General features: G+C 41.2%; 1 protein-coding gene across 2 annotated transcripts; it reads left to right on the forward strand.

Annotated features, from left to right (window-relative positions):
• Positions 1–13,705: 13,705 nt before the first annotated feature.
• Positions 13,706–21,358, forward strand: IL12B (interleukin 12B). 2 transcript variants are annotated; one of them, XM_064161302.1, is made up of 7 exons: positions 13,706–13,787; positions 15,759–16,037; positions 16,495–16,612; positions 17,379–17,572; positions 18,287–18,432; positions 20,182–20,303; positions 20,999–21,358. In XM_064161302.1, exons 1-7 carry the CDS (start codon positions 13,706–13,708, stop codon positions 21,000–21,002), a joined length of 945 nt encoding a protein of 314 aa, XP_064017372.1. In that variant the 3' UTR covers positions 21,003–21,358. The 2 variants fall into 2 exon arrangements, with proteins under 2 accessions (XP_064017372.1, XP_064017371.1); XM_064161301.1 differs by lacking the exon at positions 20,999–21,358 and having other exon boundaries at positions 20,182–20,307.
• Positions 21,359–21,438: the final 80 nt, after the last annotated feature.

Here is a 21,438-nt window from a genome sequence, read left to right on the forward strand (position 1 = left end):
AGAGACAGGTAAAACCCTTCACTGACTTGTGGGCAGGCACACTTCCCCTGCCAGATCACTTTTGGAGATACTAATCACTGAAAACACAGGTTTTGTGGTCTTCATAGCTCACTGGATTGAATTCTTCCTACCCCCAGCAAGAAAGTCTTGGAATTTCTCTCTTTCTCTCCCTTTTTCAGCTGGTGGCTACATGGAGGTACCCTCTGGTGACAGCAGTATTCATGGCTCAGTGTTCATGCACTTGGATTGTGATCTACAGACAATTGCTTCTGTCTCTGCAGGTGATTTGGAAGAAAATCTGTCAGTTTCACATGTTTTTCCCCATACAACAATATTTCTGTCCACCAGTGAGAGCAACATGACAGGTATATCAGACAAGGAAGAGTTCTGGCAGACAACTTCCAAATTTTTTGGAGCTCTTCCTTGGGAGTTAGCATCATGTGAACTTTATCAGAGACATGACAGGGGAGGTGAAAATGTGTATGTGCACAAGCACATGTCTGTGTGAACCCACACAGACTGTGTGATCCCACCACTTCATTGATAAGTGTAATGATAGTGCTGCTCTTCATACTCACATCTGCTACAACAGCTCACTGTCCTGTGACAATAAGAAGTCAGTTTCAGGTTTCTGGGGTTTGAGGTCAGGTTAGGTCTTACAGACAGTTCTGGGGGAAGTACTAGAGCGAATGCAGACCTATGTCTTCTTTGAAAGGCTCACTATTTCATTACATAATAAAGAGAGCTCCACTTCTGACTCATTGTTTTGTTCTGTTTCCCCTAACATGTAAATGAAACCACAGTGCTGTTTTGACTGGAGCTGGTTGTTACATCCCTAGATTACCAGTCAGCAACTGGAAGCTGTACTATAAACCGAGGAGGCTATGCAAAACAGTGATTGTCTACTCTACCTCTGGCTGCTCTCAGAAGGATATAGCAAAGTTTCTAACATAGCAAAACTGTCTTAGTATTTCAAAACTGAAAATTACAACTGTTGGGGGGGACGACGACTGTGAATGTTTGGGGAAAAAGTCACTATTCTGAAATAATCTCTGGTATATCAAATGAGAAATGGAGGTAAAGAGTCTCTTGCACTCATGGCTGAGTATTTGAACAATGAATAGTGATAACAGAACCTATATGCCACTACACACAGTGTAATCTGGTGATGCTTTGTCTGCATCATATGGTTTTATATGTGCTGTTAATGGAACAATATCTATGTCTTTCCTACCCCATTTCTGCTGTCTTGCTAGGGACTGTGACTGAAGTTGTAGCTAAAACCAGCACACCACTGAACATGCCGAATGGGACCTTTCTCAGCAAAGATGTCTCTGGCTCACCTATGAATGCAGACACGATGTACAACAGCAGTGCTGTGTGAGTCATGTAACCTTCACTGTTTGGACAAAAATCAAGGGTATTTGATAGAACCTGTGTTTCTCTCCCCATTTTTCCATTTCCACAGATTTGTTACATGTAAATAAAGCTGGAGCACAAGTGAATGAAACTATCACACCTGCTCAGTCACAGGCCTTCAAAAGAGACATTTAGGTGTAAGACAGTATAATGTTTCTGGCGTTCTGGGGTTCTCCTTGTTTCTAGTGTTCAATTACCTGTTGTAGTGAGGTTGTGTTGGTTTCCTCTCCCAAGTACCTAGTGACTAGATGAGAGGAAATGAGTTTAAGATTTAGACTGGACATTAGGAAAAAGTTTTCTGAGAGAGTGGTGAGGCATTGAACAGGCTGCCCAGGGAGCTGGTGGAGTCACCATCTCTGGAGGTGTTCAAGAAGCATGTAGATGCGACACGTCAGGGCATGGTTTAGTGGTCATGGTAGTTGGGTTACAGCTGGACTCGATCGTAAAGGTCTTTTCCAGCTTTAGTGATTCTATAATTAACTTCTGAGGTAGTCAGGCATCTACTTATGGAAGAAGATTCCACAGGGCAGGGCTTTCTCCTGCTGTTTCTCATTTAATTTATAAGTTCCGTAAGTAACTGGAAGATAGTGCAGTTTTGCCTCACAATATTAGATGAATTTATGTTGTGGAAAGTCACAAACACCTTGCTCAGTCAAGAGAAGTCAGAGAAATAAACAGTCAGTGTTAGGTGTACAGTTTTCATATGGTGTTCCTTGCAGTAGCTGTTACCACGGGAAGGAAGTAATGTCATTTGTGGCTGCAGCCCACATTCACTTGACTTTCTAGTGCCAGGCAAAGGTTTGGTGGAGGTAGGAAGAAACTCCACAGAGTGTTCATTACCTCAATACCTGTTCTGTAACTTCATTTAGCCTTGCAGAGAGGAATTCAATTTTTGTTTTAAGTACTCTGAGGAGTGTCCTGGGGGATTCTGCCTATAGAAAGAGGCAGCAGAGAAAGCAGATTAAAGATGTGAAGTTAAAAATGGAGTGATGCACTTCTGCCTCAAATAGCTTAAAAAGTGAAGTGGAATTTAGAGGCCAATGATTTTTTTATGCTTTGCTGCTCTGTGCTGTGGTGATGGTGAGTAAGTTTAATTTCCACCTTGTTCATTCATACTCCAGCTAGACAGAGTAAAGACTGCACCTCTCCAAAACACAGTTAAGCTTCAGGGAAGAGCAGTCAGGATATGACCAGGACAGGTGTCAATAGCCACATGACAGCTCCAGGAGTTATTTACTAAACAGAATAGCATCCTATTCTCCCCATAAACTTGAAGGTAGTAAACCCAGGACCTTCTTACTTCCTGTCTGTAATGAAAGCAGAACCCAGTAAAGACACTCCTCTTTTGGCACAGCATTAAATGAACTCTTGTATGTGCCAGCAGCAGTTTTAACTTGAATTGAACATTGATAATCCAGTCACAATTCTGAAGAGCCCTGTGTATAGGATCACCAAAAAAAAGGCACTAGGTTACAATTCTGGCAAAAAAACCAACCCTAAGTACAAGACCAAGAATATTTTAAATGTGAAACACTTCCTTCCCATCCCCCCCTCTCCCCCCCAGTATCTCCTCAGACAAATTTAAAAGTGGTCCTGCTTTAATCCAGCAATTTACTGACTTTGCCTAACAAATTCATCTGTGTGACAGATGTTTTTTCTATGGGCTTGTGGTGGTGCATTTACTCAGGATGATCTCAGAACCGAGGGAGGAGCAAGACAGCACAGTTCCCAATATGAGCAACTCCAGGCACATCCTTATACTCCATGGTAAGCAGAAACAAATGTGTTCACTCCATGCAAGCAGTTTCACCATTCTTTTGGGAAAGTACTTAGTGGAAGTTCCCTTATGCAAGGCTTTCATCTCACTTTGATACCTAAACCATTTGCTGAACAGCTGCTATTGGCCAGTCAGTAATCTTACCTGAATAAGGAACAGTCGATAGCTTCACACCTCAAACTCAAAAGACACCTCATAATGACACGAACAGCTACATAACCACTTTTGCCTTGCTCAAAAAGAAATTTAAGTACTCATCTTCTAGAGCCATTAGAAAATGGCCACTCAGTTGACATGAACAGAAACAACATACTCCTGGTCAGGAATGTAGGTGGCTCAGGACAGGCACCATAGAGATACAACTTCAAAATGTCATTATTATTCCATTCTCACCGCTGGCATATCAGCACCAACCCCTGCCTATGCCTTAAACAAGAAGCCTTCTGCAAAGATTTCATTCAGAAATGTGTGGTGGGGAGGAATGGAGTTGCTGTGGTTAAGTATGAAACAATCTAATTCCCATTAGTCTTGTAACAGTCTGCATGTCACTGCGGCTAGAAATCACAAAGGCACAGAATGTTAGGGGTTGGAAGGAACCTCCAGAGATCATCAAGTCCAACCCCCCCTGCCAAGGGCAGGTCACATAGGAACACATCCAGGCAGGTTTTAAAAGTCGTATCAGATCTACTCTGAACACCTTTTTAATGGACAACTTTAAGAAACATGAATTCTGCTGCACACTTCCAACTGAAACTCGTGTGTTGCTGTCTCCCTCGTGGTTGCTCTATGATTAACTACACGAAACTAACTACATAGAGAGAAGAGAACATATTTGTTTTCTGTCCTTGAAATTCCATGATGGATGTCAAAACCAGGGGGTTATATTTCTTCACATTTTCCATTGTAATTTCAAATGTCTGTTGAGAGTTTTAGACTACTGTGAGGACTTAGTTTTTAAGGGCTCATTTATAGGCAGCTTAGAGCATGCTGTGGGCCAGTTTGCAAACCTGTCTTGCACAGAATATATTAGAAAATCCTAACATAGGAATTCATTCCATCAATAAGCCAGAGGAGAGATCTGGGTCTCCTGATCTACTCCTTGCGAAGACAGGCAGCACAATTTAGGTCTGCTTATGATCCTTTTAAAAATGCTGGATGTTTTTCCTGTCCTCAAGTGCAGTGGTTCCAGGTTGTTTCAGCCAAAGCCTGCACACATGGGACAACCTTTTTCAGGTGCATTGGTCAGATTTGGAGAAGTCTGAAATAATTTTCCTGTCTAAGCATTGTAGTTTTAGTACCCAAAAAGAGTTTGTTGTGAGCACTGGCACAGAAGCTGTTCTCACTCACATCTATACTGAGACACCCATTATATTAGAGGGAGAAGGATTAAGCCTGAGCTGTTTTCTTCTTAATTATAGAATATTCCTTTCTCCACTGTACAAAGTCTGTATAAATTCACATTAATCCATATTTGTCTTCTAGGAATAAAAAGAAGTAAAAGCCAGAAAGGGCTTTTCATTTGGCTTTCTTTGAAGAGCATGCTACAAAGCTGCAGAAACTGCTCACAAATTACCTTACCTTTCACAGTTTATTAACATAAAAGCTGTGTAAAGTTTTGAACTATGTAGTTTTACAGCTTCACAGCTGCCATTGGATTAGAATGGACACTCAAAGATCATATTGTCCAAACCCCCTGCAGTGAGCAGGAACACCTCCAACTAGCTCAGACTGCCCATGGCCCCTTCAAGTTTTAATTAATCCTAAATGAGTACCAAACAAACTTCTTATTTCTCTAATTACAGTATTAATAACTCCCTGTCTTAGATTCTTAATCTTACATCTTGGATTTACTTGATAACACGCAAGATTGGATTCTCATCTTTCATTTTTCACTAAATCGGGTTCTAGCTGTGGTTGCAAAGACTAGCTGAGTGTAACTTGGTTCTATCCTGAATCCCTCATACAATATCATCAGAAGACCAAATAGCGTTTAAAAAGTAACTCCCTGGAGTAGTAGTACCAGGGGACTCTGAAAGACTGGCAGGGCTGTAGCCCCTCCAGGGCACATCTATTGCAGATGTTATCTGGTATGTAACAGCAGGGAGGATTTGCCAGTCCACAGTCCCTCTCTTTCCCCTGTTCTACTGTGGCTCCTAGACATCACAGTATGTCAAAGCCCCTCAGTTTTTACCACTCAGGTTTGGTAATACTGTAGTCTCACTTATTACCACACAACTTCAGCAAAGGTAACTTTCACAGGAGTTTCACAAACCACTGTTGTATCACAGAGCAGCCACTGGTGTCATTTCAGAAGTTTCCTTTGACTTTCAGAAGCTGAGAGATGCTTCAGTAGTTCATCTTTGTTTTTTGAATAGGCTTTGTATGAGCTCATTTGTGACCTCATTCATTAACAGTCAGAGATGTTAAAGCTCTTATTACATAATTTAAAATGTCTTTTATACAACTCCAGGAACCTGGAATTTTCTGACAAAAAAATGATGCAAGAAGATGCCTACTGAATGGACACTGAATCTTACTATCAGCTCCTGGTATCCTTTATAAGATGAGGTCCCATTCTTGGCTTGAGTCTCTAGGTTTTAGCATTAAAAAACTTCAACAGCCACATTAATAATTGCATAGCAAAATAGGAAGCTGTCATGACTTCCCTTTTCTTCCAGATATATCCCAGAATACTTAACTTGGGTCTCTTTCCTTCAAAATACCAAAAGAAGCAGGTAACAGAAGTATTTTTCATAACAATTATAGTTTGTGCTGACACAGATTAACTAAGAGTGCATCTGAAATTCTGTTCATACACAGATGTCACCTTGCCTTGCTAGGAGCCTGAGCCTGAGCAGCAGTTGCATGGCAGAAGTTAGCACAGTGCCAAGCCTGAACTAGGTGTCCTCTTAACGGGGATTCAAATCTGCTTGTGAAATACACGTAGATATAGACTTAGTCAATGGAACTACTAGCAAGAGTAATTCCTCTCATTAATGCCATGATAACAGGTCAGGACTTGAGCAATGTGCATTATACAGCACATTTGCCTTCCCCAAAGGAGGAAGTGAGTGCAGATTAGAAAGACAAGAAGGAAGGTTTGTATTGATTCATGTGAGAAAATCACAGGAATGTCTAAGAAAAGTATTTGGTTAGACAGTCAATATAATTCCAAAGCCTAGGAGTAATTTCAGAACAGCTCCATCTCTAACTGAATGTTACTGCAGATGTTTTTCCTTCTCTTCAGTGTCATGTGGTAGTTCTCTCATTTATCTTTCTCCCACATTGGTCTTTCTTCAGTTGTGGCCAAGGAACAACTGAAGAGCACTTTCCAGACCATACAGTAGATGCTCTCTAGTAACTGTCTACATTGAAATGACTTCCCTACATTGCCTGGTCCTAGCACCAACAGGGAATTAGGTATTAACTGGCTTTTAGTAAAGAGAATAAAGACTTTTGCAGGGATATTCCTATGTCTTAAAGTACTTTGGTTGTTGCCTCCTTTGTCACCTTCAAGTTTGTGTAGAAAGGCTGTCATTGTTTCCTGTAGACTTACTGATACCAGCCTAATTCTGTGTGATTCTGTGCTTGTCTGGCCTCCTTTGTACTCAGGAAAATGTTTCTTGAACTTAAGTCAGTAAGTCACTTCTGTGGTTTCCCCTTTACTTTCAGTTTAGTGTATTATGTCCCCCAGCCCCAGGCCTAAGTAATGGCGACAGTGGATTTCAAGTTGCCACCTCACACTCCAGAAATGAACGAGTTTCACAAAAAAAGTGAACAGCTTGTGTCTAGACCCTACAGCTGAGTGGTGCATCAGGTTTCTCAAATGGAAACAACAGATTCCTGATGGCAACAGCAGGCTGATGTAAGAGGAGGCTTTGCATTGCACTGCATTGCACTGCACTTAAGAAATGCTGTGAGCCATCCTCATATGCATGCCTTTGGGGAGGAACGTTTGTGCTTCCTGTGTTAAAGAGAACTGGTGTCTCTGCACTTCTGCAATAATCTCACAGAGATACCAGTTTCTTTGGTACCTCTGCTCCAGATCAGATTTTCTGAGTGATTATGAAGATTTGCAAAAGCATGTCATAAACTTACTCTCCTCACACTGACTCTCCAGAGTCACTTACTGTAAAAAGATGTTATTAGGTTCTTAAAACCCTTCTGAAACGTCATACCGCTTTTTTTCTTCTTTTATCCTTGTGCAGGATAGTTCTACCTCCTTCCTCACATTCTGTATGTATAATGGAGTCTGTGAGGAGACACCCAATGTGTTGTGAGTTACAAATTGACTGGGTAGATGCAGATTTACTGGAGGAGAAGGGAGCAGGACTAAGAGATTAACCCCCCTCTGCTTGTCATTTCTCTTACTTAGCACCAGCTACTGTTCTGTGTGTGTGCATGTGGTTTACGTCCACATTTAGCCCTACACAGAACAACTGTTAGCTCTAACCTGAAAGGTGAGTGGCTACATTAACAGGATACCTGCCAATTAATTAGGTCAGGCCACAGTATTACTACTGTGTAATTTCTCTTCTGGAGGTAGTGGATGGCTGCCAGCCTGGAGTACAAATGAGGTCTTTCTCCATCTAAGGAGAAATACCCAGAGTCTCCAATCTGGGTGGCTGTTCTAGATTTATCATCATGCAAATCATCAACTGTTGTATAAAGCTAAGAAGTGGAGTGTGCTCTTCCCTTTTATTGTTTCACATTTCTCAAGGTTTGATCTTGGTCCACTCATTCTATGCAGCAGTTTGCAAATGGAATTTCTTTTAGGAAAGGTCAATGAAACTCTAATATTATACAGTATTTCCTGATGAATTCACATAAATCACAGCTGAGTTAATTATCCATGAGCAGAATTCCATTTTCATTGCTACTCCATTAATAATAACAGTAAAAAAAGTTGAGTTGATCCTTGGCATTAATCTCCTAATCCAAATCCAGGCAAACTAGGCAGAAGCTGAAAGAAATTCTGCACAGGGGAATTGTAGTGGTTATACAGTTTATATAAATCATCCTTTCACTGACATGATGCAGATTTTTTTTTCCCAGACTGAGGTGAAATAACTATGTTGTTCCACAAAGCAAAAAAAAAAAAAAAAATCTTCTGTCCTTCAAAAGAAAGGAAAACCATTTTAAAACAGGCTGTTTCTGACAAAAAGAAGTCTTTCCATTGCATTAGAAGAAAGCAAAGCATGGACATAGAGTTCCCAGAATTCTCTCTCAGAGTCATAGGGGAAGTAGGATTAAAATTATGGGAGAGAAGCTGCTCTTCTCCAAATTTCCCCTTAAGAATATATGAGCTCATAATGGAAAACCAGGCCATCATCAAATGATATTTTCACAATCTCTGTGTTTTAATATTTAAAAATTCCTCTGATGGATCATAGCAAACTATCCCATCATGGAAGTTCCAGACAGATGCTTGTCTGTGCTCCATAACTGGCATCTAGAATTCTTGATGCAATCGTTTGCTACTATATTGCTCTGTTGGTGCTCTAAGAGAAGCTGAGTTAGGGCAGTTACGTAGGCTTCATGCATGTGTGTGCAAGCATACACTCTGAAAAGCCTCACTTTTATGTTTATTTTATATTAATGTTTATATTAATCATTAACTATTAATTCTTCTGACCTGAACAGGCATTTAAAGGCTACCATTGTGTTGGGCAGACTTTTAAGCTATACATTAGTGACATTACAGTCACAAAACCCTCAGCACAGTGTATGGCTGACATAAGCAAACAGGTAAGCTAACATGGGTTGAGATAGAAGTAGGCAATATGCATGCAAAGTCACCTGTGCCTTTACTTACCTGCTCAGTGACTGAATGTAGCTCTCGAGCTTTCCTGGTCACTGCTGGCTTGCTGCCAAACCTGTGCGTTAGGAAAGAAGGGAATTTTGGAAACTGGAAATTGTCTTAAATGGGAACAAATTGTTTTCTAGCCTTGATTCAGCCTGGGTTCTTTCTCATTTGTGAAAGGAGAGCTGCCCAAAGTGCTTCCTGGAGGCTGCAGCCAAAACAGGCTCAGATTACAAAAGGAAAGGAGTTGACACCGTTCCTTGAGGTTTCCTCTCTGCCCAAGTTACAAAGGCTCCTCTGGGAGAAGAAATGAGATGAATGGGAGTAGGGCGCTTAACCCAGTCTCTTTCTGACATGCATTTCAAAGGTAGTCAGGGACCAGGATCAGAAGAAAATTTTGTCACCTGGAACATGTTGAATACCTTTCGCTGCTTATGCCATAGCTTTCTCAATGGGCTTTCTCAGACTGTGATTTTTCCTGAACAGTGAAACAGCAGTGGCAGAAGAAGTGGCAGTATCTGCATGGCCCACCTTTGTCCATATGGCCTGGGTAACAACAGTTACTAAGACAGCAGTGGGAACATAAACAGGGTATGTGGATGGAGGACTCAAAGCTGCCTGGGAAGATATTTGTCCAAAATGATCATGTAAGTGAGGAAGACAAGCATCAATATGATGTAGACAGTAAAGACATCTTCTCAATGTGCCTAAGACTGTGTGTATGTGTGGGAGGGGGAGGTTAGAGCTTTTTGGGACACGTGGATGTATAGGTATTAACAACTTGAAAGTGTTAAGTACTCCTGCTTTTCTCTTACATTACTGATATGGATCTCAGATGAAAGGTCACTGGATACTGGTCAAGTTTGTGTCATGAATAAATCAATAAACCATTCTGATCTAGATGCAGTGTACAGGATGTGAAGACAGCAGTTTTTCCCTATGACAGAGCCACCATTTCAAACCTGCTGCACTCACAACCTGCACAGTCTCTCATTCTGCTCATGCCCGGCTCTGGATGTGAGCTCTAGCAAAGGGACGTCTGGGGCTGATGCCGAGTAACAGGTTGGGTACACTGGAAGTTAGGCCCATCTGAGATTGCAGTGCTCTTGTCCAAGCCATGCTTCTTTGAAGAGGACATCTAAGGAAAGAGATTCCACTGGCAATAGCCCAGAATTCTGAAACTGCCCTCTTTCAAATCAACACATGCAACCCTCTCTACTGTTTGCCTCCCAGATGTATGACAGTAAACAGGAGCCTCCTGCACTCAGAACTGCTGGGGTAATAAGATTATCTCACTGCCAATTTGGGTTCTTCATCCTGATGTTTCTGATGTTTTTTGTTCTTGCCATTTTTGGGGACACCAAATATGCAACATACTGCAGATGCTTGTGTTGTTTCATATGTGTGAAGGATTTCTGAATGACCACTGCCAATAGCAGAAGGGTCAGGCACATCTTTTCCTTCATGAATTACTTCATTATAGCTTTGATTTTGGGGCTGCAGGAATACTCCTGTCACTAGAAACCACACAGAACAGAGATCATAGAATCAGTCAGGGTTGGAAGGGACTACAAGGATCTTCTAGTTCCAACACCCTGCCATGGGCAGGGGCACCCTACCGTAGATCAGGCTGGATGTGTCACTATGAATTCCTAAAGCATGACAGGCTGAGTTTCAAACCTTTTTTTTTGTTTTACAGTCAATGTCTTTCTTCTTGCTTCTCAATCATCTTACTCAGGTTTGGAGCAGGGCAAGAAGATCAACTGAGTTTTGTTTTGTCTAACAATGTGAATTGTTTCCCATTAGTTCACAAATAAAAAATAATCAATGGAAACTTCTTCCTTATTTCCAAAGTGGGGCTTTGCCTGTGCTTGAGTATAGGTCTAAAAGTAACATCAGTGGATGAAGAAAAACCAATATCTTATATTTTAAAACTGACACATAAAACAATGTGACAGTTTCAGAGTTTTATCTTATTTTTTTAGGTTGACCTAACTCTCAGTTTTTAGAATAAATATATTTCTAAAACAGTGATTAAAAATTAATTGTCCTTTTAATTCTGATTGATGTGGCAGCTCTTTTGTGCTTATCAGGTAGAAATTGATTTAGTTTAGTTAACTTTCTCTTTCTGTCTTCATATATTTCCCATGAGACAATTTTGGAAGTTTATTTATTCTGCATTTACTCTTCCTCTGATGAACAGGCAGTATGAGAGAGACAGAAAATCAGTCAGGAAAGGAAATGCCTCTGGCATACCCTAAAGGTCATTGTAACAATCTCATAATCTCGTTTCCTCTTTAAAGTTTACCTGAGAGTCCCAAACTTTTTTTTTTTTGCTTTAGCTCTGCCACTATGTAAAAAAGGAACTCAAGCCACGTGTTGCAATTCTGTGGTATTGCGGTGAAACGGAGCATCCCTTTCCTTTCGGAGTTTAGAACTATTTATAGGGGAGCCAGCACTCTGCTTCCTTCAGATCGCAAATCCAACCTGCCTGGCAACTTTGGCTGAGGCACCACAGCAAAGGTAAGAAATCCTTTCTCCTCTAACACTGGGACAGCACAAGTCTGATGGCAGCTGCTTCAGATGAAATGAATGAAAACTTAAAATGGTTTACTTATATTTAAGTAGCTGTGACATATTTCTCTGGGCAGTATTTATATGCATATATATATTTGCATACAGCTTACTGAATTGTTAGCTAATGGACAGAACAGATAACATCATGTAATTATCTTTTGTGGTTTATCTATGTTTGTGTTGCTTGGTTGTGTGCATAGACAAATATATACTTATGGTTAGACCATTCTTTGCTTGGAAGAACAAGCAATGCTAACTTGGCCCTGCCTTGAGCTGGGTCTGGCTCACATGGCATCCAGAGGTCTTTGCCGACATGAATTTGGTGATTCTCAGTGAAGGAATCTGGGCTGATTTACAGCACCTTATGCTCCAGATCAGAGGGAACATGTGATGTACATACACCCTCCTCATCTATGAAGTGCTCAGACAGCTGCACTGAAATAAAATTCTGAGATGGCAGTTGGGGGTGCTCCTCCTCACCCCAATCTCAACAATTGTAACATTTCCCATGAATATTCTTAACCTTTTTCATCACAAACCTGAACTGTGAAGGTTTTCCCTAAAACCAGAAGCAACTTTTGTATTTTCAAGGAAAGCCATATTACAAGCAGAAGAAACCAGCAAATACCTGCAAAAGGTATTTTTCTGACACAAACTAGATAATCCTGCCTGCAGCAGAAATCAGCAGGAGTGAAGAGTGTTTGCCTTGTAATGAAGCAAGATACCTCTGACAGGTTGCCTGATGGTATCTAGCTTTTCACTGAGGCCCTTGCCCCTCTGAGGACAGATGCAGTGTGAGCTGGTTCCTCTCATAGATACTCTCTTCAGACACTAGTAGCTTCTGGTCCTACTAATGGCTGTGCTGTGCAGTGTGCAAAATCAATGATTCTTGGCTTTGGTCCAGGTAGTGCTGGTTAAGATAAAGGACTGATAAGAGTAGGAGCTACCAGTGAGTAACAGCCTTGGGGTACATACAAATACACACTCTTCCTCCATACACCCAAATGAAAATGATTTGTAGCACTTGAGAGGAGATTAGGACTGCTTTCACTGAAAAAAGACTGATTTGGGAGGGAAACAAACCCCAAGCTACTTATTTTTGTGTTTTTCTTGGTCATTCACACTTCCACTGCGGAAGAATTGTGGTAGAGTAGACTTTAAAGATATTTTCACCAGTATTTTTCTGGATCATACTCCTATTCATTTGGTTTAATGTCCAGATGAAGGAGGTGATAAAGTGTATCCAAATAAGTCATTGAAGTTTTTAATACAGTCAGTGGCTACTACAGTATTTGACAAATACATTTTGTGTTCCATGGAGAGGTCTAGCTGTATTTTGAATTCAGGACAAATACACATTTATACCTTGTACATATATCTATGTAAGTTTTAATTCTCAAGTGATCTATATGTATGTCTGAAATGAACACAGCAACAGTGATACATATATCCATCCATTTCTGAAAAGAATTCCAGCAGCAATTTTGCCTGAAATTGCTTGTAAAATTAATTAGACTGTGCAGCCTCAGGTGGATACTAGTACTAGTACCAGTTTGGTAAGTGGCAGAGTTAACACCAGCTCTGTGCTGCGTTATTGATGTTGCTACCACTTGTTTGCACAGAGGTGGTGAAGACTGCAGCTTAACAAAACACTTCAGCAGGTCCTTCAGTTTATTTTAATAGGCATACTGACATGCTTAAACAGGGAATATACTTCAAAGCTCTGTACAACTGGAATCTAAAGTCCATTGATCTTTTAGTCAAATGCCTTGTTCCTGCAGCTAGCCTCACTGGCACCAACAGGATTTTGCTTGCATGAGGGATACTTAACTGAGGGACCTAGGAATGCTTCTGAGCTGCTGACCATATAAGACCATATAAAACAACCATTTCCTCTCAATTCCACGATTTCTTCTCTAAATTGCTCTGCAGTGTGAGTAACAAGTGGATTAAAACCTCAACTTATGTCCCAGTACAAACCTCAGATTCTTATGTCCTTTGAGACATTTTAGAATGTGAGAATATTTCTTAGCTCTCTGGACCTGACTCTTGTCTTGTTATCCTGTCTACCACTGAGTTTGACTTCACAACACACTCACTGATATTTACTAACTGCTTTTTCCCTACAGATGTCTCACCTACTATTTGCCTTACTTTCATTGTTTTCCTTTGCTGCCCTTCTGGAAGCACAGTGGAAACTTAAGGAAAATGGTAAGCAGTCTTCACTACTGAGGCCTACAGCTGACTGTGGGCCACAAGGGTAGTTCAGGTTTATACTTGTGCCCAGAAGCATAGAATTTCATCCTATTATCTTAGGCCAAACTTCTTCTTATTTGTTTGTGAGTCAAGTAATTGGTATTAAAGAAAGAAATATTTAGAAGTCCTAAAATACCATACAATAGCCATTCTGAGTATTTGCATTAGAAGCTGTCTTATGTCCTACTCCATGTTCTCCTGTTTTGAAAAGTTTTGGTGATGCAGCAATTTGGAAACAGAATCAGTATCTTATGGCTTGGGTAACAGCTCCACAAAGAAAGAGGGAAAAACAGCAAAGCATTAATTGTAAAAAAAAATAATATTCCACAGTAAAACCTAAAACCTAGAAATAGTTTATCCAACTTTGCTAGTAAATAGCTTAAATGTAAACATGTTTGTGAAAATGCAGGGTCAGTTAATAAACAAAGAAGTATTTTTAATAACTTATCAGAAAATGGAGATAAGTTCAGATAATCAAGTTTGCTCCTCTCATTCACTCAGTGTAGCTCCATACTCCAGGCTATCTTCTATGTGATTATCCACAAAGAGCCCTAATCAACATGAGAGAAGCATATTCAATCGAATTGTGCTTTATTTGTAGGAAGTAATTCAATTACTTTCCCCCATATCTTTACACTAAAAGATTATTTATCCTGTGGGTTCCCTGGGCAATACAATGGTGCTGAAAGCTGATGCTTGTCACTGTTGAGGATAGCCTTTGTCTTTCAGGTCTGTAAGGTTTACCTTGCCTGTGCTTCAAACACCCCTAGGCAGTTTGCTAAGATTCCAAGCTTCCTGAGCTGCATGTTTTCTCCCATTTCAGATTCAGCGTTGTGGTGGTGTCACACACACAAGTGCGTGACACATATTTCTTAGCCTTTCTTCTTTGTGATAAAGTCTGAAAGCTCTCATTCTGGTAGTGAAATAGTCTGGTCAAAAGGTCTTAAGAGCTCACTGGAACTCTGGTTTCCTGAGCTGAGCACTTGTTGTGATGTGGGCACACTAAGAAACAAATTTGTGCCACTTCTTGCATGTAGCAGAGTCTCTGAGGCCCCTGAACGTGGTTGGGGAGCCTGTGACAACAGTACCTCTGAGCAATGACAGTTAAATATGAGAGCTGTTGCCACGTAGAAGCGTAGGTGAAGTTCTTCAAAGAGGCACAGCCAAGAGACAAGACAATGTTTTTTTAAACGAAATTGTTCTAAGTTATTGTGTTATGCAGCATGTCTTGTCATTTGGAAAGACCCAGCAGGGCTTTTCAAACTTGGAAAATGACATTTAGAAGACCACGTGTCCCTGTTGCAGTTCATGTAGCTCTACTACAGCTCAGCAATCCCCTGTCTCTTAGTAATTGCTCCACTGGGACTAGGGTGATACAAGTACAGATTGTTCCCTGCAGAAAATAGAAAACAGAATCAGCTACAGGAAGTTACAAACCCCTTACCTAGAGCTCTTCTCCTTCCCACTGCTCACTCACAGACCTTTCATGGTGAAGAGGGCAAAGTGCCACAGCTTTGCATTGTAGCAAAGCATTACAGCACGACAATCATGAGCTATTCTGTGAGCAAAGCCAGAGGGATGCCTGGGCTCAGCGCATCTTTGCATCCTCAACTTCGAAACAAAGCTACCTGCCTACTCCCCACAGTTATGAACCACTCTAAGATTCTCAGGGAATATGGGAAAAAAGTCACCTCTTCCATGAAAATCTCATCCTTATTGATCAGCAGGTTCTGGATACACTACAAATTTCTAAGTCAAACCTCTTCTTGAGTAAAGATTTCCAGGTGATGGTGATGCCTTGGGCAAGAAAGCCAGAGATTTGTTAGCAGTTTTCCTGGAGGGCAGAGGTGAAAAAAAGGGCTCAGTTCAATCTTCCCACTGTTAGGTATAAGTAGCAACTAATATGTCTTTCTCTACACTGTCCAGTGTATGTCATAGAATCTGAGTGGGATGATGAGACACCAGCTAAAAGAGTGGAGCTTACCTGTGACACTGATGAAGCACTGCCAGTTTACTGGGAAAAGGACACTGAACTTAAAGGAACTGGAAAGACTCTGGTTGTTGAAATGAAAGAGTTCCCAGATGCTGGCAACTACACCTGTCTGACAGCTAATACCCATGAAATCATCAGCTATCATTTCTTCCTCATAACTAAAATAGACTCCAGTGGGCAAATGATAAGGTCAATTCTGAAAAGCTATGAAGGTATGGTCATGAGATTTGTCATGCTCTGCTTTGTGCACTGAAGTTTTGTGAGGACCAGAAGAAGCTCTCTGTAGAAATTAGATTATCCACTGTGTGCCCTCTCATGAGCAGGGTAACAAATACAGAAGTTTGACACCTGAATAGCTGCAGTGTTTCTTTGTGACAGGAGCAACGGATTTATCTGTATAAAAATCTTACGGACAGCTATTTGCAACAGCTTGGGTGTGTTCTTAACTCCTGTCAATAGCCACATAGCTGTGGTTAATGTGGTGCCACCTAAACCAGCCTTCAGCCACCAGTAATGGACATATGGCTTTTTAGCTATGCGAGGCTGTCTGCCTATGTACCCAGCTCGGGCCAAAGTAGTCCAATGAATTCCTGCTCTCTCTCTACTTCAACTGTTTTGGCAAAAAGAGCAAACAAATCACATTTTCTTTCTTTTTTTTTTTTCATCTAGAGCCAAACAGGACATTTTTAAAATGCAAGGCAAAGAACTACTCTGGAATTTTCACGTGTTCATGGATGACAGAAAATGAGAGTCCAAATGTGAAGTTCACAATCAGGAGTCTGGAAGGGTAAAAGCTTGTACTTTCCTTAGCAACCTCACAGTAAGGCCAGAACAGCTCTTGGTGTTACTCTGCAGAGGAAATCCTAGATTTTAGCAGAAGGCAAGGAATCCCACTGCCAACGTCCAGACAGTTGCAAAACCTTTTGAGCTGGCGCTGGGACTAACAACTCCTAAGGACATGGAAGCTGCTCGGAAACTAATAAAACCTTGAAAATGGAACATGGCCCACGAGGCTGTCCCAGCTGCTGTCAAACCGCCACAAAGTAACTTCAGCAATAGCAAAAACAATTCATGCACAGAGAGAGGAAGCTGGGCCAAAAGCAGAAACAATCATAGCTCTAAGTCCCTTTGCAGCAGCTCTTGTGGAATTAAGGGAGTGGGAGGCTGCACCCACTGCAAAAGCCACATGTCCACTGACAAGTCTCTGTTGAGGAACACTGCAGAAACCTATGACAGAATATGAGGGGAACCTTGTGGGGATTTCCTACCTCCCACTACTCTTTGGAGTTTCTCCAAAACATGGAGTGCTTGAGCAAGGTCACTTCATTTTGAAGAAATAACCGCCAAGTGGTTTATTTTGATGAATGAAAAATAGAACCAGATTCAGGTAGTACTTTATTGGTGGCTTTTGTTATTTATGTCCCATTTTAACCTTTCCTGAAGTGATACAGGCAACATCAGAGCACTGCCTTACCAACTACATCTTATTGTTGGGGTAACAAACTCTCAGAACAAACTAGCATTTCCAATACTTTTCTCTGTCTTGTCCTCAGCTCTCAAGGAGATGTAACCTGCAGCAGCCCTGTAGCTCATACCATTAAATCAGGCACCGAATACACAGTCCAGTGCCAGAAAGAAAACTACTGTCCATTTGCTGAAGAGCATCAGCCAATTGAGATGTTCCTGGAGGTCATTGATGAAGTGGAATATGAGAACTACACTAGAAGCTTCTTCATCAGAGACATCAGTGAGTAGACCAGGAACCATGATCAATGTTTAGCTGTCTTCTTGCTGCTGATAGTGGAACTAGTAACAGTAGCTTGGGAATCCCTGTCCCTACTGTAAATCTGCCTCAAGCCCCCAGTTACAGGAATAGGGGAGCAGCAGTCTGGAGGAGGATGAGGAAGTGAAGAAGCAACATCTCTGTAGCTTGTGACTTCCAACCCTCTCACTCCCACATCTCCCAGAAGTTTCTGGAAGGCTATGCAGGAGAAGTCAGAGAATAACCAGTAACCCGGCAGTTTCTTCTCTGAGAACTGCACATTTACTCAGATCATAATTAATGCACATTAATTAATGTGTTTTCCTCCTGATCTGTTCTATCTGATGGGCATCCAAGACAGGTTAACAGAAATTGACAGTTGTAACCACGATGCACAGGAAACTGAAGCAGCATCTTGAAGAAAGAGATGTTTTGCTAAATGCCCTAATGGTCAGGCAAGCTACTCCTCTGTGTCCAACAAGGCCCTCCAGGCAAAAAATAAAAAAGAAGGATTTTACCCACAGAGACTCTGGGAGTGTGCTTAATTTTTCATAAGAAGCATGCAGACATTTCTTACTCCCCTCTTAATCTCACAGAGGCTCCCAAAGCTAATGCCTATAAAACTGCCAACAGTAGTACAACAGCATCTGATATTACGCTGCTGATGTGAATCAATCCCTTCTATGTTTTCTCTTGCAGTAAAACCTGACCCACCCCAATGTCACTATACAGCTGCAAATGGAACAGTCACCTGGACATATCCCAGAACATGGAGCACACCAAAGTCCTACTTCCCTTTGACTTTCAGGGTCAAAGTTGAAAGTCCAAAGAAACACAGCATCCAGGTAGAGATACAACATCTGAAATGCAATTTTCTTGCTTGAATTGACAGTATAAAAAATACAAACTTAGTATGCAAGAATCATGGTTTAGAATATATTACAAAGAAAAAAAGGTGGAGAGACCCAAATGTGACAAGGGTCTATCTTAGCAGAAAAAGACCTCCTTCACTGCTCTATGAGCTGTGAACAACACACTCTGGGGTGGATGCAACCCTGATGTAACTGTGAAGACAAAACTGTGTCCAGCATTGCGTAGCTGTGAGAAAAGCATTTACTAATTCATTACTAGCCTGTGTGAGTCCTACTGTGGGAAAACCCCAGTTTCCAAATCAAGAAGTTTAGGATCTGTGGCACTGATTTCCTTGTATGTGGTTTGTACCTGGGTAGCTCAGACTTTCTTTATAAGTGAATTGGCAAATAAGGCATCACTGAGTCACTTGGTAGCTTGTCTGTGGAGACTGGTGAAGGCTACAGTCTTTGCCACTCACCGTCCAGTTACTCGTTAACTGTCAACTAAGCAGTGCCACTCTATATCAGCTTTAAATCACAATGTGGTTTTGCTTTCTTTGCCAAGGAAGCTCCTGGGGTGTGCAGCAGCAGCACAGTGATTTGCCTAGGCTGGCAAAGAAATCAACACCAGAACTGGAAAGAAATATGTAGAAATATATAAACCAGTTGACCACAAGTGCAGGTCCTTAGCTGCAGTTCTGTTCCTCCTTGGCCAGAAAAGTAAACTAATTTCACCAGTTTGTCAATTGGCGAAACCGGAAACCCTGGAGGATGTCTTTTTCTATGTGAAAATACGAGCAAGCCTGTACCAGTAGATGGGGCCATTCCCCTAGAGCTGGCGTCCCGGTATCTTGTACAACCCCTTAGGTAGAGACACTGCCCCAAGTACAAGGGTACGGAGCTCTTGTATCAGCCACAAGTCCTCCGTGGAAATTTCAACAATACTGAAAAGCAGCAGCTTCTGCCTTTCAGAGTTCTCACTCTGACAGAAGGAGAAACAAAGAGAAAAACTATTTCACAAAGGCACGTAGCACTTGGAGAAGGGGCAGTGGTTTAAAACTAGAGAAGGGTAGGTTTGGATTGGACATTAGAAGTTCTTTAGTGGAACAGGTTGCCCAGGGAGGTGGTGGAGGCCCCATCCTTGGAGACATTCAAGATCAGGCTTGAATGGGCTCTGAGCTACCTAATTTTATTGGGAATGACCTCTAGAGGTCCCTTCCATCCCAGTGCATTCTATGATTCTATAAACAAATAAACCCTCTGCTTTAATGACTGTTTCAGTTTGGGGAGTGGATCACTTTAGCACACTAACTTCAGTGGAAAATGAGTTTTTTAGATTGTTTGTGCTCAGGCTCAAGTTCTCACATGTCCTCATGCCTTTGGCAGCTGTGGGTGAAGCCTGGTGCCTTTGAAACAACAGACTGTAAGCTGGGTTTTTGAGTTACACGTGCTTGTGTCGATGTCCAGCACTCTACGGTACATTCTCTAAAAACCTCCTAGGCATAGGAAGTCTCATGTAAACATGAGGAGGAGTTTTTTCACTGTGAGGGTGACAGAACACTGGAACAGGCTGCCAAGGGGGGTTGTGGAGTCTCCCTCTCTGGAGATGTTCAAAACCCACCTGAACACATTCCTGTGTGAGCTGCTTTAGGTGATCCTGCTCTGGCAGGGGGGTTGGACTGGATGATCTTTTGAGGAACCTTCCAGCCCCTGACCTTCTGTGATTCTGCTTGATATTTACAGGTCTATGATGCTGATGAGCAGTCTATTCAGATTCCAGGAGCTAGGCCAAAAGACAAGATCTCAGTGCAGGCCAGGGATCGCTATTACAATTCCTCCTGGAGTGAGTGGTCCTCACTTTGCAGGTAAGACTTGAAGAACATTTTTTTATTGGAAGGATAATTCCTTATCTAGGAGAGTAAGGAGTCAGTTAACTTCTCCTTCTTAAATTTTGTCATAACCATTTTTGTCTCCTGAACATTTTTTGATGAAACACCTGGAAGAGAACAAGCATGCAACTCTATTGGGCTGTCTAAATTATGGTCTTTAAAAACTAACTGACAAATAGAAACATAGAAAACAAAGACAGAAAAATATGGAGTCTCCTTCACATCAACATCTGAAAGAATTATGCAGATTTTTTTTCCTTAATATTCTTCCTGTCACTTATTTTGCATTTTTGGGATGGTTATTGTTTAATTTGATGTAGATGCAAACCTCCCTGACCTCCAAGTGTCTTGTGTCACACTGCTGAAAAGTTGTAAACTTGTAGCCCCGCTGAAACACTTGATATGAGATCACACTGTTCTGTAGATCCAGCCTTCACTGGTACAGGGACATTGATAGATACCACCATCAGCTGAAGGGCTATTACTGAATTCCTAATCCTCATCAGATGTGGGAACTCCTGAGCCTTCTGGCCCTGAGTCCTGTAGAGAAATTAAGTAGTGGCATTTCACTAGATGGCTCAGACCATCAAAGCTTTATTGAGAAAAGACTAACTCTAGATCTGGGAAAAATCAAAATAATTCTTATGTCAATTTCCTTTCTAATTTTACAGATAACCAGTGAGAGATTCTCGCTCTAAAGAAAACAAAGAATGAGTGAACAAAAGAACATAAGCATAATTAGGACAAAAAAACTGCATTTGAGATGATTAAGAAGCTGTAGCAGAGATGTTCTGTAATAGGCTAACACAGTCCTGATTCTGGCAGCTCTTTTAAATTCCCCAGATTTGAGTCACACCATGTTATATTAACATGTAGGGTAGTTTGAGACATTGCTGCCAGCTGCTACTGTAGGTTCTGCATCTAACTCTGTTGCACTTATTTATTTGTTTACTTCCTTGTTTGTTTATTTATTATTATTTATTTAGGTGACTTGCTTCCAGATAATGGCTCTTACTATTCAAACTGTTTCATGTGTTAATTTATTTGGAAAGTAACTTACTGAAAGAATAGATTTAGTATTTCATTATTTAACTGTTTAATTATTGGAGTG

Source organism: Pogoniulus pusillus, chromosome 22, assembly GCF_015220805.1.
Source record: "Pogoniulus pusillus isolate bPogPus1 chromosome 22, bPogPus1.pri, whole genome shotgun sequence".
In the NCBI taxonomy this organism is placed as follows: Eukaryota; Metazoa; Chordata; class Aves; order Piciformes; family Lybiidae; genus Pogoniulus; species Pogoniulus pusillus.